Below are 16028 nucleotides of genomic sequence, written 5' to 3'. Positions count from 1 at the left end.
TCTCTGTGCTGTGTGCTGTCCTACATCCCCAGCCAGCCAACCTAGGCAGCTTCCTGCTCTCCTTCACCATGCTCGCCTCACCTTTATTGCCCGTTCCCGAAGCGCTCAGCTGAAATCCCCTACAGCTCTCACAACAGGCTTTCTTCATTTTACCTCCTACTTTCACCTTGAGCGTGTTCGGTTTAATTTCTGTGCTGTGAGCAGAATCACGCAATCGTTACAGCTGGAAAAGATCCACTCCAACCACCAGCCCCCCGTGCCTACTGACCACACTCGGCCTCCCCTCGCTGACTAAAACGTAGGGCTTTCCCGGACGCCCCGAAGCCCGCCTTCCTCTTCGAGTTCCCAGGTGTTCTCAGCTCGTGAGGCGCAGCGGGCCGGGCAGGCCGCGCACCCTACCTGAGCCCGTCCTCCGCTCTGGGGCCGCTCGCGGCGCGGCGAAGCAGGGCCAGGCTGAGGAAGCGCCGAGCTGTGCGGCAGCGGCTGCCGGCAGGAGCGGGCCTCGGGCGCGACTCCCTCCCCGACGGCCTCCCGTCAGGGTCAGCGTTCTCGCGCCGCCCCGTCCCGCCGCCGCCGGCCGCCCTGGCTCCCCGCAGTGGCGGACTACGCCTCCCAGCACGCTCCGCGGCCGGCGCGGCTTCCGCTGGCGCGTGGTTTCCGGAGCGGATCGGAACCCGGAGTCCGGATCCGATCCGGCTCGGGCCATTCCCAGGGCAGGTAACGCCGGCTCCCCGCGCCTCCCCCCGCGCCCGCGCCCCGTCCCCGCGGATCTCTCCCCCCCCCCCCCCCTCGGTGCTCCGCTCCCCATCTCCCCCTCTCCCCCTGGTGCCGCCGCCTCCCCGCTCCCTGGGGCTCGCGGGGCCGGGCCTGGCCGGGGGCGGCGGCGAGGGCTCCCGGTGCGGGGGGGCGGCCCCGCCGCCTCCTCCTCCACAGCCGCCTTCTCCATGCCGCCTGTTCTTTGTTACAGGGCCGCGCCGCGCAGCGCGGAGGGAGGGCGGTAGGGAGGGGGGCGAGGCGGGTCCGAGGCAAAACCCGGCGGAGCCGCTCCCGGATCCCGGGCCCCGCCGCCCTTCGGGCTCCGGGCGGCCGCTTTCCGCCGCCGGCCGTGCCCCGCCGCCGGCGCCGCGCTTAAACCCGGCCCGGCCGCCCCGACGGGTTCCGGGACGCCCCCCGGTGCCCCTCGGTACCGCCGGCGGCGGGCAGCGCTCTCCACGCCGCCGGGCGCCGGCCTCGTCGGGGCGGGGTGCCGGGCGGGAGGGTGGCGCCGCGCGCTTCGTAACGGCCGCTCCGTAACGGCCTCCCTGCGGCTCGTGGGGCGGACGGGCTGCCCTGCAGACAGCGGGAACGTAATTATGTGCAGTGACTTAATGGAGCGTTTTCCTGACACAAATGCATGGGGGAAAAAAAAATGTGGCCCTGAACAGCAGCCGATGAAAATAAAAGCCCCGAAGTCTGTCCTGGGTGTTTGATCTGCCCTTATGCTCTCCGTGAAGCAGGAAGGGAGGAGAGATGGACAGCCTCTCAGGAACTGGTAGCAAGGTGCAGAACGAGACTCGAGGCTGTGCTGAGGGATGGGTGCATCTGATACGCGTTTTTCCTTTCCTCCCTTTTTCAAAGCCCAGCGGGTCACAGGAACCGGGGATGCTGAATCTGAAATGCTGCGATGTGGAAAATGTGTGTTCTGGCTCCAAAAAATGACAACTAAGCTAATGCAGATAACTCACACACAGTGCCTAGTCAGCTGGGTGACGTATAGTTAAGTGACCCGTACGGTTTCTCTCCGTCACCTTGAGCAGTGTCTATTCTCTTATGATTCCTCCTCCCCTTCATTGCTGTTCTCAGCCTATGGCTACCAGAGTAAGATCGACCTGCTACCTCAGTGATGCTGCAGGTCGTCAATCTGCTGCTTGGGAAGCGTGACAGAGAGGAGGACGAAAGGGCAAGTGTCTCTGAAGAGCAGCTTGCACAGCAGCAGCGCTGATGTGCTGCACGCTGTCCCCTGTGTATCGAAACCGTTGTCTGGAGAGAGGATTTGTTAATTGAGTCGTGCTTAGGGTGAGTCTTGTCAGGGCACAAACTACATAGTAATAACTAGACATGCACCTCTTGAAAAAGCAGACCATCCACAAAGCAGAAGTTAGAAAGCAAAGCAAGCCCTGTTTGCCTTCAGTCTGTCATTCACCCTGTTTTGTACTGGTTTACTTCAGGTTTCCTATTCATTTTGTATGGTACGTTCAGGAAAAGAAGTTTTAGGAATTTCCCTGGGCTGCTGCTTCTGCTTAAATGTTTTGTTAGGTATGTTTAGTAACCAACCGTAGCCAGGGCAGACTTGTGCCTCAGAACTGCAGTCCCAGCCACTTACCAGCAAGCAGTCGTTGGGAAGGGCTGTGCTGCTATGGGCTTTAGGAAGGCTATATGGGGTGCACGACCCTGCAGCAAACCTCTGGCCAGAGCCCTCCTTGGGCTGCTGCTCAGATAACTGAATCCCTGCACCACAGCACCTCTGGGTCTTTGCCGCCTTGGTTTGCCTTTGGTCTTGTTTCTTCTTCTCTGTCCATTCTCTCACAGGTTCAAGCTCTTACTCTCCCTGTTTTCTTCTTGACCGATATCCCTACTGTTTCTGCTGCCTTGTTCTCTATACATTCTTCCTGTCTGTACACCTACAGTAATACAGCAGCTACTGAAGCGTTTTTAGCAACTTAGAGTTTTGTTTAACTTTCCATCTGTACCCCTGCAGGGCCCAGTCAGCATCATCACTCCGTAAAGGGATGTTTCCATAGTACGTTGGAAGTAAAACTCAGCCAGAACTAACATCACCTTTTGTGTTTTGGCAGGTTTAAAATATGGCTGAAGATGGCAGTGATGAGACTATGTTTGTTTGTAAGTACTAGAAAAAAGTTTGTTTACTTTTCCTTTTGTGATTTGTCTGTGTGCAACTTTGGAAGTTCAAAACCAAAACAGACTTGGTTTTTATTTAGAAAAGTATTTATGTAAAGGAAGCTGGAACAGCTTGTGGAGGAGTAGAGAAAAGGTTGCTAATTTTAAGCATGCCCGTATTCCTGTTTCCATTGGCAAACAAGTGAAGAGTTCTGTAGATGTGACTTAGCAGAACAGCTTCTTCATGGCTGAAGTAAGTGTGGCTGAAGGCCTAGAGCTTGCCAGGGACTACTCTATGTCCTGTCCTTGTACTGCTGGCTTTAGCAGCCAGGGGTTGCTCCACATTGATCTCAGACCTCTAGCCTGAGTTAAAGATCTGCACGTCAATGGGGGGGAAGTCTGCAGACTGTTTTCTTGTGCCCCCATGGCTAAGCCAGCGTTTCACACGCTTGGAAAGAAGTAAACACACTTATTTGTTTGAGCAGAGCGAACTCACATACTTGGGAGCTTATCTGGGAAAAGCAGAAAGGAGCCTATGTCCTTGTTAGTGTTCATCCACAGTCTTTTGCTCTTGATGGCCCAGCAGCTGCACATCAACCTTATGAACTGTATGGGAAAGCAAATTTTCCCACTATCACAGATTTCCTAGAGTTCCTATAGCCCACCCTAAAGGGTACCAGTGAAGATGGGAATGTGATGTCATTCCCTCATTGCAGATGGATGAAGGTGGCACACAGCCTATTTTGTTCTTCCACACACTGTTGGTCTGTTATTCCCTCTGCTTTGATTATTCACCCATGATGAAGTGAGAACCACATGTGGTTTATTCCCTCATGTAGTTTGGGACGATGCTTGTTGAACCTGTACAGCACCTATTTTTGTAGAAGCAGAGGTTGCTTAGGTGCAGTCAAAAGATAAGAGGAACAGAGAAGTAAGTGCTTTGTTTCCTTTGGCAGCAAAGCCAGTTTGAGAGGCTGCCATTCTGGCAACTTCTTCCAGGTCTCATTGGTGGTGACAACCTTTGCAGGTGATAATTTAATTCATTTCAGCAATCTGTTTTATACAATCCTCTGTGGCTTCTCCACCCTTGCTGGTGTTGGAAGTTTATATTTAACCCAGATTATATCAAGTGCAATGTGAACTACAAGTAATTGTACTTGATACAAGTCAAATATGGGGGAGTGGTGCCATGTTAAGCCACACCGTAGGGGAGTGGAGTTGGCTTGGATGTAGGCTTGAGATTGATGGCGGTGTGTGAGTAACACCTGCCTACCTGTCCTTCCCTCTGATCCATCTGTCTGGTGCTGTACAGCAAACGGGGCTGGGAAAATCATTCAGCTGGAAAAGGCACTGATGGGAGAAAACGGTTATTTCATGACTTGGTTCACCAAGAGGGGCACCACAAGCTGCAGGAACCCCACAGATGTTGTAAGTTCATGGAGACAAACTAGCAGGGAGAGGTTTCCAGTTAAGAACGCAGAGCATTTTTAGCAGAATCATAGAATCACCAAGGTTGGAAAAGATCTAAAAGATCATCCAGTCCAACCATTCACCTATCACCAGTAGCTCCTACTAAATCATGTCCCTCAATACAACATCCAGTCGTTCCTTGGAAGGGCATATCCTGGAACAAAACTGCTTTATTTCTTGTTCTCATTCCAAACAAAGTGTAGCCACCCTCTGTTTTGCAGCCTTACTGGGGTTAACTGACTTGCCCTTGTGAATGTGAAGCTCTGAGAGGATAACCTGTGTGTGATGATCTCTTATGCTGCGTCAGCTGCTGACCAGGCAGGGCAGTTTGACTGCTGTTTTTCACAGCGAAGCAATGTGAATGCATTTGAAATCCTGCTAAGCTGGCTTATTTTAGAAAGTTTCAAATTATCCTACCCTGAAAATTATTTTGTTGGAGCCTTTCAGCTCTGGGTAATTTACTCTTATGCTAACAGTTAAGTTAGGTGAGCTGAAAGTGAGCTAAGGAGTAGTTTGAATGCATTGCTTAGCTGGCTTGTTTGGGAAGACACCGGAAGCAGTCTCCAGGTGATGCTAACTCAGTGCTGGCTTCTGCTCACACTGTACCTGAGGAGTGTGATCGCATCAGCCATGGCAGAGCTTGGCTCCTTCTCTGTCCTGCACAAGATCCACTGTTGGTGCCCAGGGATGGGGTTTGTGTCTCTTATTTCTAAGAGGACTACACAAAAGCCTTTTGATGTATTTTACTTTGTGACAGACCTTGTACTTGGCTCCTGAGAGAAAGAGGTAGCTGTTCTACAGCGTTTTCCATGAACTCTGTTTGCTGTCTGCTTCCTTGCAGGGTGTGAGGACTGTGGGCAGTACCATGATTCAGAGTGCCCTGAGTTGGGCCCAGTGGTGACTGTCAAAGATTCCTTTGTGTTGAGCAGGGCCAGGTAAGGAGCATTTGTGTTAGTTCTTTATATCACGTTTGCTTTTTATTGGGTATTATCACTGTTTCACTTCTGGCTAAGAAGCGAAGCCTTAGTCTGTGAAAAGGATGCAGTCTTTATTAAATAGAAAACTGATGCATGCACTTAATTGCTCTTCTGAATCAAAGCCAAAAAATAACTCGCTGCTCATCAGGATTTGGTCTCTTTGCTTAAGTTTCTGGCAAAAAATCCGATAGCTCCAGACTGGGGGGATGACTTCTGCCTTGGTCACGTATCTGCAGCTCCTTTCGCTCCTCAAGTGCAGCATGCTGGCTTCAGACAAGCGTACACGGATTTCCCAGTGCCGTGAATGGTTCTGTCTTCCTGCATGATATTATCCCTGTAATTCCTCTATGGAGAAGCAAAACAAGTTGTTCTCATTATTGTGACTCTTTACAAACGATTATGGATAATGCTCCTGTCAGGAAATCTAAAGCAGCGTAACAGAAGCAGCCATGCTTGCAAAAAGAAACAAACAGACTAAATCTCACTTGAAGAAAACAAAACTGAGTAGCATTTTTTTTTTTTACTTCTGGCACTGTAAGCAAAATTCAGTATGAGGTGTAAAATGCGGGGCTTTTGCTAAGGAGGAAAGACAGTGATAATGCAGATGTAGTACAAGTCCAAAAAGGGAAGGGAGTTCATGTAGCTCCATGTGCTTCTTGTTAGGAACAATAAAAACTGGTGATGGAGATGCTTTTCTAATGCACAGAAAGTGGGCGATGCAGTAATTCTCCAACCCATCCCAAACAGATTCACTGACAAGCTAAACTGTTATTTCTTACCTTTTATGGCTTGGTGTGTTTTTATTGCCTTGTGATTTAATACTCTTGTTTATTCTTATGGGAGGACTGCAATAATGTCCAGATATTCCAGCTGTGAACACTTGTGAATGTGGTGTGTGCACTGGTTTTCAACTGCTTTTAGCAGATGCATAGCTGTTCCCTTGTGGAGAAGCTGGCTGCTGAGTAGTGGATTTGAAATGACCATATTACAGGGGAAAAATTATATATATATATATATATATATATGTACATATGTATATGTGTGTGTGTGTATATATATATATATGCATATATATATATATTCTTGAAGAATTTGCAGCAGAAAACAAGTAGGATTAGAAATGGAAACAAGAAATGTAATTGAAACAAGATGTAATTTAGTTTACATCTGGGGAACAGTAGCTGAGAGAGTGATTTGTCTGAGGTTGAGGGCAAGTTTAACCACAAACCTGGATATGGATCTCTTAAAAACCCAGTCTGGCTGTGTAACCACGTGGTAGTTGTTTTCCTTTGCTCTGCTGAAAAGATAAAATCGTTCCTATATGGTTAGGAAAAAACAAAGTGCTAAGAAATATCTCCTGAACTTCACCAACTCTACTACTGTATAATTCTTTTATTAATACCAAAAGCTTTTTTTTTCTTCTTTTTTTTTTTTTTTTTTTTTTTTTTTTTTTTTTTTTCCAGTTCATTTGCTTATCACTAAGATTGTAATCTTTCTGTGTTTCCCTTCATGTAGACAGGAAAGCGGATGAGGCCGTGTCAGCCATTATAGAGTAGTCAGTAGCCTGCCTGATTGGATTTTCACCCATTAGCACAGAGCTGAAAAAGCAGGGTTGAACTTGTTGTCTGACAAAAGCATCCTAATGTGTGCACAGCAGTGTGGTCAGAAACACTGTTAAAAGCCTTGCTAAAGTCAAGTGAAATTGTATCCACTGCCCTTCCCTCATCTACAAGCCTCTGTGGCAATGAGTGTATCAAGTGTGACTGTTTCCAGGCCCCATTTCCTCTGTGCCCATTAATACCTCACGATAGGTGAGTTTCCCCCAGGAATGAAGCAGGGCTAACCAACCTGTAGTTCTTTTTGACTCTTTCCCGAAGATGAATGCAATGTTTGTTGTTCTCTAATCATCAGGGACCTTTCCTAATGGTTGCAATATTTTAAAGATGATACGGAGTAGCTTCACGATGGTTCTGGACCATCCTCTTCTGACCACAGTCTCAGTCTGTTGAGTCCCTGGACTTAGATGGGTGGAGTGCTCTTAAGTAATTGCTGACTTGGCCCTCTTCTGCTGCTGCTAGTTTTTTCTGTTCTGTTTATAAATCCTCATAGCAATAAAGGTACTTTGACAGAAAACAGCTTTCTGTCACCGGAGAGTAGAGGAGTGAATGCTGACATCTTTCTTCCCTGGATTCCTGCAGTTTTGTCCCATACATGTCTCAATTCTTCATTCAATTCTTAGATCATCTCTGCCTTCTAATTTGGAGATAAGACAGTTGGAAGATGGGACTGAAGGAGTATTTGCTTTGACTCAGCTAGTGAAACGTACCCAATTTGGCCCGTTTGAATCCAAGAGAGTTGCCAAGCTTGAAAAAGAAACAGTTTTTCCCCTAAAGGTAAGACGTAGCATGTGAAAAGCAATAGAAGGGAATCAATTTACCCGTGATGGTTTTATGCTACCTGCCACTATGGGAAAAAATGGATGAAGAATGTTACTGGGATACCCTTTAGGCACACACTATAACAGTTTATTTACAGAAGCGTTCTGTGGGCTGGATGCAGAAGAGCTGATCTAGGGGCTTGTGCTACATGATTCAAGTTAATGTCTTTGCAGGAGATAAGAACTAGAATATAATCCCATCACACAATTGCTTGTCTGTCACTTGCATGTGATAATACAAGAAGTGTCATGCACGTGGCAGTTGATTTCAGGTGTTTTTAAACAGACTTTGTCCTGTTTGCTTAATCAATGCCATGTTCATTAGTCTTGTGGAACATGCAGAATAAGTATAAATGTACTTTTTTTTTGGTCTTTATTTATTTTTTTGCTTTATGTTTCTCTTGACAAGTTTTGGTGGGAGAAATACCATGGTAAAAATGTAATTCATCCTTATCTTTTCAATAATACACGACTCAGAAGTAAAGATTTAGAAGTGTGATGCAGGGGCTGGTGGGTGTTTCACAGTGCGCTGTTAAGGTTTCAATCTGTTCTCCTCTATAGAGTCATTCAAGTTTTGTGAAAAACCAGTGGCCATACAAAGACATTTTGGGGTGGGGGTTCTCTTTGTTCCCATCCTGGCCCTGGTAGTCTGTCTCACACTTACTCATCTGAAGATGTGACCAATTCATGATCTGTGCCTGACGCAAACGTTGAGGCTTGGTTCAGTGAACATCTCAGATGTACCTTGAATGAAAACCATTGCAAAAGCAGCAAATAGAAATTATTTTTAACTTTGCTTTTTCTTTTCTTATGTCTTTACCACATGTATAATTTGCTCGGCAGGTTTTCCAGAAAGATGGGCCCTTGTTATACTTTGACACCTCGAATGAGGATGATTGCAACTGGATGATGATGGTGCGACCAGCCACTGAACACGAGCATCAAAACTTAACTGCCTTCCAGCATGACAATGATATTTATTTCACCACCTCCCGGGACATCCCACCAGGAACTGAGCTGCGAGTGTGGTATGCGGCTTTTTACGCCAAAAAAATGGAAAAGCCAATGCTGAAGCAGGTCACTAGTGTTTCCAATGGTATGTGTGGGGGTCTTTTTTCCTTGTTAGGGACTGCTAGGTATAACTGATAGTGCTGTTTATCAGTTAGGCTGTGAGCCTGAATGTGTTAGCCTTCAGAGTCAGGCTAACCTGTATACATGGTTACCTTAGAAGGAGAAAGCACAGATTCTTCACCATGATATATCTCAGCTTGTGAAAACAGAATGTGACCTACTTGATGATTCAGCCTCTTCAGGTTCAACAGACTGGATAATTAGTTCTTAATTGAAGAACTGGTAGCTGCATCAAAAACACTTGAGGATACAAGAGCAGAGGGGCTCAGTTGTCAATGTATGTCTATATGCAGATTTGGCAAAGAAGCCACGGTTTTTTCACTTGTAGTGAAAATGTTTTGGTTTTGCTTAGAACTGCTGTACAGTTCTGAAAAACTTTTACTTTATGCAGCTTTACAGGGAACTCACTAGAATGCCAGAAGCTCATAAGTAAATCTCCATTCCACATGATTGCCTGTGCATTGGCAGAAAAGGCAGCAGATTTACTAGAGCCCAAATTAGAATTGCCAGAGGTCTTTTATCCCTTCTATTTTTTTCTGTATTTGCATTTCTTTAGCTAAAGAGCAGGATCCTTCAGCATTGCAAGGGCAATTTCTGTTGTTGAGTTGGGTGTACTCCCATATGGTGTTATTGCTACGCTGAGTATAATTTGGGGTGACAAATGGCCTGCAGAGAGGCCAGTGCTAATAACATACAGCTGATCTTTGTGGTAAGCACAGTCTGGAGTACTGACTCAGTCCTGTTAACTTGTTTCTGAACTGAAGATTTTTCCAAGTGGTGTTAATTGAAGGGTTTCATCTTTTTCCTCTTTAATTTAAACCATTCATGTATTTTCACAGTCAAAAAGGTACTTAAAAATATTGTGAAGGTATGTCCTGCTTTCTCTCTTCAGCACTTTCGCTATATTCTCCGGAATATGAAAGGAACGTTGTATAAAATTCAGGAGCAAAAATGTCCTGGTTAGGATTTTGCATGATAATGTTTTCTGCAGGCCTGCTATAAGGCAGAACTTTTTGATTATAGTTGCTGCCATCAGCAAAAAGCAAGAAAATCAAAGGGTCTGGAAAGTAAAGGAATGGAACTGTTTTTCCTCTCCATAGATATGTGCTTGGTAATGATGGAATGTGATAAAGATGGGAACAAAGTCTCTTCAAAGCCTTCGACTGTCGTCTTTCCCCATAAAAAAACGAAGAAATCCAGCATACCAGTAGCTGACCCAACAGGTATGCAAAGTTATGGTAGTTTTAAGGGAGACAGAGAGCAGGTATAGATCTAAAAGTCTGCTAGGTATAGCACTTCTCCATAGTTATCACAGTTACGTAACATTCAGCAAGTATTAATTTAGAGAGTATTTGAAAGCCCAGATTTTTCTTGGCGTTTTCACCATTGCACGTGCGCAGGTTAAAAAGTGACCGAAGGGACAAGAATTCCTTTAGCCTTCAGTTTTTTCATGAAAACAACTTTGTCTGACTTTGTAGGTGATTAGGGCTGGGTGGGGGGAGTTGCAGAGAAAATCTTTAGACCTTCTGTGCAAAGTGCAATTGTTGAAATGATCAGGATCTAGAAGAAAACGTGAGAATGTGAGCGTAAGAGTAGCGCTGTTTGGAAACAGCAGGAACGCTGGCCATCCCCACATTGTAATAATGCTAGAAGTCTAGAGCAGTTCAGACCACACTGAGTAGAACATGAACTCAGATTTAGTTAAATGTATAAGCAATACAGATACTATTGTCAAAGAATATGGAGGTCAGGCTGTAACAAGTGGTGTCCCAGATCAGTCCCTGAGGCTGATTATGAAGCAATCTGCACATAATCTCTGGCAAATGGAACAATGGAATTAGAGTCCTTTTAACAAAACTCACCACGTCTAAAAGTAAACTCGCAGTATATGGCATGGAGTTCAGGATCAAAACAAAGCATTCTGTGTCTGTTCTTTGAAAAAGTTGGTTACATTTTACTTACCAGTATTAAAAATAGTCAGGAGAAGAGCAAGAGAGGGTTGCAGGTGCGTAACAGAACTTCATCAGAAGAAGTCTATTCGTTTTATGTGGATACTGTCACAGTCCAAATATGAAGCTGGCCAAACAACTGCCTTGCAGTTCAGCATGCTGATTTTTCCAGGAAAAATAAATGAAAAAGAATTTGAACAACCCTTTCTACGTCCTTCACTCTACTGTCTGAAAGTGCAGCTTTAACAGAAACAAAATGCTGCTGTTATGCTTTGCAAACCCTGGAGTATTCCCACTCTTGTAGTGTTTTTGTGTTTACGTGACAAAATACGCCTTTTTTGAATCTTATGCTGCCCCTAAGTCCTGCAAGGCTATTGCAAACTGATAGATCTTTACTTCACCCTGGAGGCCTGACATAGTGGGAACCTGAATAGAACATGACTCTTCCTGGCTAACCAGTGCACAGTGGGGGTCTGTAGGTTCAAGGCAGGTAAGGAGCAGGGAAACGCAGAACGAGGGGTGGTTTTCGATAACAGACTTCAGTTTTGCAGATTGTGAATTTTCATTTTTACCAGCCACAGCAACTTCATGGCATAGACCCAATACCTCACATCTTGCTTAATAGTTAGCCTTTTTTTTTTTTTTTTTTTTTTTTTTTTAATAATGCAGAATTTTCAGGTTTGCTGTTTTTGGTCTCCTATATAAATCTCTCAAGATAGTATGTTTTCTTCATAGCCTCTGAAGAAGGAATTCCTGTTTTTGAATTATTGGGAATCATTCAGGCTGGAGAAGTGGGTCCATGAGAACCTAATGAGGTTCAACAAGGCCAAGAGCAAGGTGTTGCACTTGGGCCAGGGCAATCCCAGGTGTTATATAAACTGGGAGATGAACTCTTTGGGAGCAGCCCTATGGAGAAGGACTTGGGGGTCCTGGTGGACGAGAAGCTGGATATGAGCCAGCAGTGTGTGCTTGCAGCCCAGAAGGCCAACTGTGTTCTGGGCTGCATTAACAAAGGAGTGGCCAGCAGGGAGAGGGAGGTGATTGTCCCCCTCTGCTCAGCTCTTGTGAGGCCCCATCTGGAGTACTGCGTCCAGGCCTGGGGTTCTCAGCACAAGAAAGATGCAGAGCTCTTGTAACAAGTCCAGAGGAGAGCCAGTAAGATGATCAGAGGGCTGGAGCACCTCTCCTATGAAGAAAGGTTGAGGGAGCTGAGCTTGTTTAGCTTGAAGAAGATAAGGCTTTGGGAAGACCTCATTGTGGCCTTCCAGTATTTGAAAGGAGCGTATAAACTGGAGGGGGTATGAGAGTTAACAAGGGCAGATAGTGATAGGTCAAGGGGGAATGGTTTTAAACTGAGACAGGGGAGGTTTAGGTTAGATATTAGGAGGAAATTTTTCACACAGAGGGTGGTGATGCACTGGAACTGGTTGCCCAAGGAGGTTGTGGATTAGCCAGGCTGGATGTGGCTCTGGGCAGCCTGGTCTGGTAGTTGGCGACCCTGCACATAGCAGGGGGCTTGAAACCACATGATCACTGTGGTCCTTTTCAACCCAGGCCATTCTGTGATTCTATGATTTTTATGTATTTATTACAGTGTGGGTGAGATCTGATGTGTGTAGTGTAGAATGTTGAGCATTCTTGTAGTAGTCTCAGCGTGCCTTTGATTTTGGTTTAAAAGCCAAGAATGAGAAGGAAGAAGTACATTTATCATCCCATTACAGATGGGGTCCCTAGGCAGAGAGAGATTAACTGGCTTGCTTACTGTCATACAGGAAATCTGTGGCAGAAGCTGAGGTACAATTTGAATCTCTTGTGCTGGTGTTCACTTGATCTAATTACAGTGTCGTCTTCCTTTTCTGTATGCTGTGGAATATTCCTGTTTGTGTGTACCAAAAATGTGTGAGCTGGTCCAGATTTATGAGATACTCTTGAAAATTGTAGACAGATCATCCAAGGACTGAAAGATAATGGACTGTGAACAAAGTAAACATTTGCCTTTGTTTTTAACTCCGGATCCATTTTCCTCTATTTCTTCTCTTGTGCCAGCTGATATGCTAATTAAAATACTTATACCATAGACTGGTAGAATATCCAATTAATTAAACTGCTCAAAACCAGGTTTTTATTATTCTCACCCATACATCTGTTCACCCAAATGTTTTTAATCTGTGCTGCTCTGCAGGGAGAGCAAGGAGGATTTTTCTGTTTCTGTCCTCAGCTCACCCAGAAGAGTTCTGGTAGCTCCAGTTTTAATGGTGCAAAGAAATACTTTTTATTGTGCCTTTGATCATCACAGTTCTTTAGAAGGTGATAAAGGGATCCTTAGGACTTTACAGAAGCACCAGTGTTCTCCCTTGCAACCATTCAGATGCTTTTCTGTCTTCAGGTGTTCGTGCCTGCAGCATCCTGAAGTGGCCCCAGAGAATAAATCAAACTTCATTTTCTTTTGAATCAAACACGTACAGGCATCTGATTACACTGGTGGAATAGAGCTGGGAAGTCAAATATTAAGCAGCTGCCTCTGTGAGCCTCTTATTGTTTAAATCATCGTTTGTGGTATGCAGGGAGTCACTGCAAGCTGAATAAGACTACAGGGATTTACTACTTTCCCAAATTCGAAGCTTTAGAGTATTTCTTCTTGTGATTTAGTGAGCACTCCAGAAGGTAGTGGAGCTGCAGAAGCAGAGCCCAGCCAGTGGACATGTAAAGTGTGTTCATCTGCTTTCCAGGAGCCTCAGCTGTTGACAGGTAAGGAGTGTTAAAAATATGTGATAGTACTGAGAAGTGTTAGGAGAGCTCCGTTCTTCCAGATTGAAGCTATATCTTGTCCATGATGTAGTAAGATAAAGGTTTTATGTTTGTGTTCCCTTGACGAAGAGGGTAGGGGTGAGGGGTAGGTAAAATGATATTATTAATATGGCAGTAAACGATCTCTGGGCAAACAACTGAGATACTGAATCTAAAAGAAAGAAAATGATTATCAAGAAAATGATATGAATATTAGGAATATCAAGGATGGGGAACTGCATCAACGGTGTATAAGATCAGCCAGTGAGTGGTTCCAGCTTATGCTTAGTGATACAGTCTGGTGTTTGTTACACAGATATAGTAACCACAATTAAATATGGGTCTTTTTTCTGCTTTTCATTTGCAGCTATTTTATCCGGTTTAAAAAAAATAAAACCTAAGAGCTTTCACCATTTGAACTGTTACTGGAAGGGGAACTGGGGTTGCTAAGTAACATGGGTATTTGGAAAGAAGTTCCCATTGTCATAGAATCCTTAGAGTTGGAAGGGACCTGTAAAGGTCATCTGGTCCAACTCCCCTGCAACAAACAGAGAAGTGCACAGCTAGATTAGGTTGCTCAGGGACTTGATCCAACCTCACCTTGACAGTCTCCAGGAATGGGACATCAACAACATATCTAAGTAACCTGTTCCAGTGCCTCACCACCCTCACTGTAGAAGACTTTTTCCTTTTGTACAATCTAAATCAACCATCTTTAAGCTTGAAATTACCAGGGGCGCAGCCTGTTTCCAGTTGCGTCTAACAGTCCTAAAAATTACAGTCCATGGTAGTAATTGTTTGAAGGTTTATCAGACTGTTTGCTTTTAGTTAGGATGGTATTGTGACTGCTTTTAAAATCATTTGAAGTGAGTTGCTGTTCAATGAGGTTGGCCTGTTCAATAGGCTTCAGCTAGATCTATCCCTCAGTGTATTTCATGGCAACCTCTTTACACTCTTGCTCTTTCCACCCATTCAGAGCACTTGATGAGTCACCTGGAACAAGCTAAATGTGCCCCCCAAACCAGCCAAAGTGAGGCTGTTGCAGAGAAAGTAACAGAGGCTCCCCCTGCGGATCCACCAGTGGTTTGTGATGCTGCTAATGCCAGTACAGACTCAAGGAGAAAGGCCAGGCGGGGAAGGAAGATCAAAACAGCAAAAGCAGAAGCAGAGGCACCCCTTGTTGTTGCTGAAGAGAAAGATCCTGCAGGTAAAACAGAACTGTAGGAAATGCTACCTACATACCTCCCTTCATGTATCCTTATTTCTCAGAAAGGCTTACAAAGTGGCAAAGACAGGGTGAGGTTTTTAGGATCATCTCTAAAGGAGGTAAGTACAAATGTATGTTTCTGTCAGTTCTGTGTCTGCAATAAAGGTTGCAACATCCATAGATGGATTACCTGCATTCTCTTGCGAAAGTTTTAGGAATTGAAAGGGCCAGAGAAATGCAGGACAGTGATTATGAGAGACCTGCCTAGCTTTCTGCAGGAAGGGACAGAGGAAGCATCCTCCCTCAAAAAGAGATACCTTCCTTTCTCTCCCACAAGGTGTGTTCTGGAAGGGGCTTTCTTCAGGAACTTGCTGCCCTTTAAGAGAAGGTCAAGTAGAGAATTTCACTGTGCCTACAGTCAACTGGCCCCACTAGTAGTAGGCTGTGGAAAGCTAAGATGTTACACTTTGGCCTGTGGTTTAGTAGCCCCTTTTTCTATCTTTCATGTCATGCTTACCTGTTAACAATCTGTTATTTGTCATGCATGTATCATTAGAAAAGAAAATTCCTGCATTTAAGGTTCTCTTTCTAGCAATCACATTAACACTGTATTTTTATGATACGTTTGCAGTAGAACGTGTAGCTGACACTGCAACTGAAGTCCCACCGGAAGAAGTGGCTCTGCCATCAGCTGCAGAAGAGAGGATTATGGAATTGGTTTTAGGAAAGATGCCTAGCACCACAAACAGCATCAGTTCAGTCACAAAGTAAGTGTTCTGGAATGTGGAAATGTCCTCTCAGGCTTAATCAAGATTAAGTCGCATGCAGCAGTTCTTCTACTGAGCCCATAGGTGCTTTTTTGTTACTGTAAAAACGTGCATCATCACTGCTAGAAGAGCTGCAAGGATGGCTCATGTACTGTAGGGTGATGCATGGTTGGTGAGATATTGGTGCTGGAAGGCTGGGATAGATGATAATTTCATTTTGTCGTGTGACAGGTTTAATTCAATGTGATCCCGAAGCCTCTTGCAGTTTCACAATGAAATACTGTGCAATTGAACACACTGCTGTTGAATGTTGGTGATAAAACAGGCAAATAGATTTTTGCTTTAAAAGAAAGCTAACAGTTATTATTCAGTCTCATAAATCACTTCATACTGATTGGAGTGTGTTACCTCAGGCTTAGAGCAGCA

General features: G+C 45.1%; 1 protein-coding gene across 6 annotated transcripts in view; it reads left to right on the top strand.

The window, feature by feature from the left end:
* The first annotated feature begins 670 nt into the window (after positions 1-670).
* The window catches only part of PRDM15 (PR/SET domain 15), a 33418-nt gene continuing 18060 nt past the window's right edge, over positions 671-16028 (top strand). For 4 of the 6 annotated variants that reach the window (XM_072357636.1, XM_072357459.1, XM_072357783.1 and 1 more), the window contains exons 1-8: positions 2830-2880; positions 5189-5282; positions 7564-7717; positions 8605-8857; positions 9993-10115; positions 13491-13589; positions 14605-14835; positions 15467-15602. In XM_072357636.1, coding sequence (XP_072213737.1) covers positions 2844-2880; positions 5189-5282; positions 7564-7717; positions 8605-8857; positions 9993-10115; positions 13491-13589; positions 14605-14835; positions 15467-15602 — 1127 coding nt within the window. In that variant the 5' untranslated portion in view covers positions 2830-2843. Of the gene's footprint in view, positions 718-2829; positions 2881-5188; positions 5283-7563; positions 7718-8604; positions 8858-9992; positions 10116-13490; positions 13590-14604; positions 14836-15466; positions 15603-16028 lie in introns of those variants that run through there. The other 2 variants (XM_072357374.1, XM_072357716.1) reach the window with 2 other exon arrangements.

Source organism: Excalfactoria chinensis, chromosome 1 (genome assembly GCF_039878825.1).
Source record: "Excalfactoria chinensis isolate bCotChi1 chromosome 1, bCotChi1.hap2, whole genome shotgun sequence".
Lineage (NCBI taxonomy): Eukaryota > Metazoa > Chordata > Aves > Galliformes > Phasianidae > Excalfactoria > Excalfactoria chinensis.
Note: the sequence above shows the minus strand (reverse complement) of the source record. Positions and strands in the feature narration are given on the sequence as shown.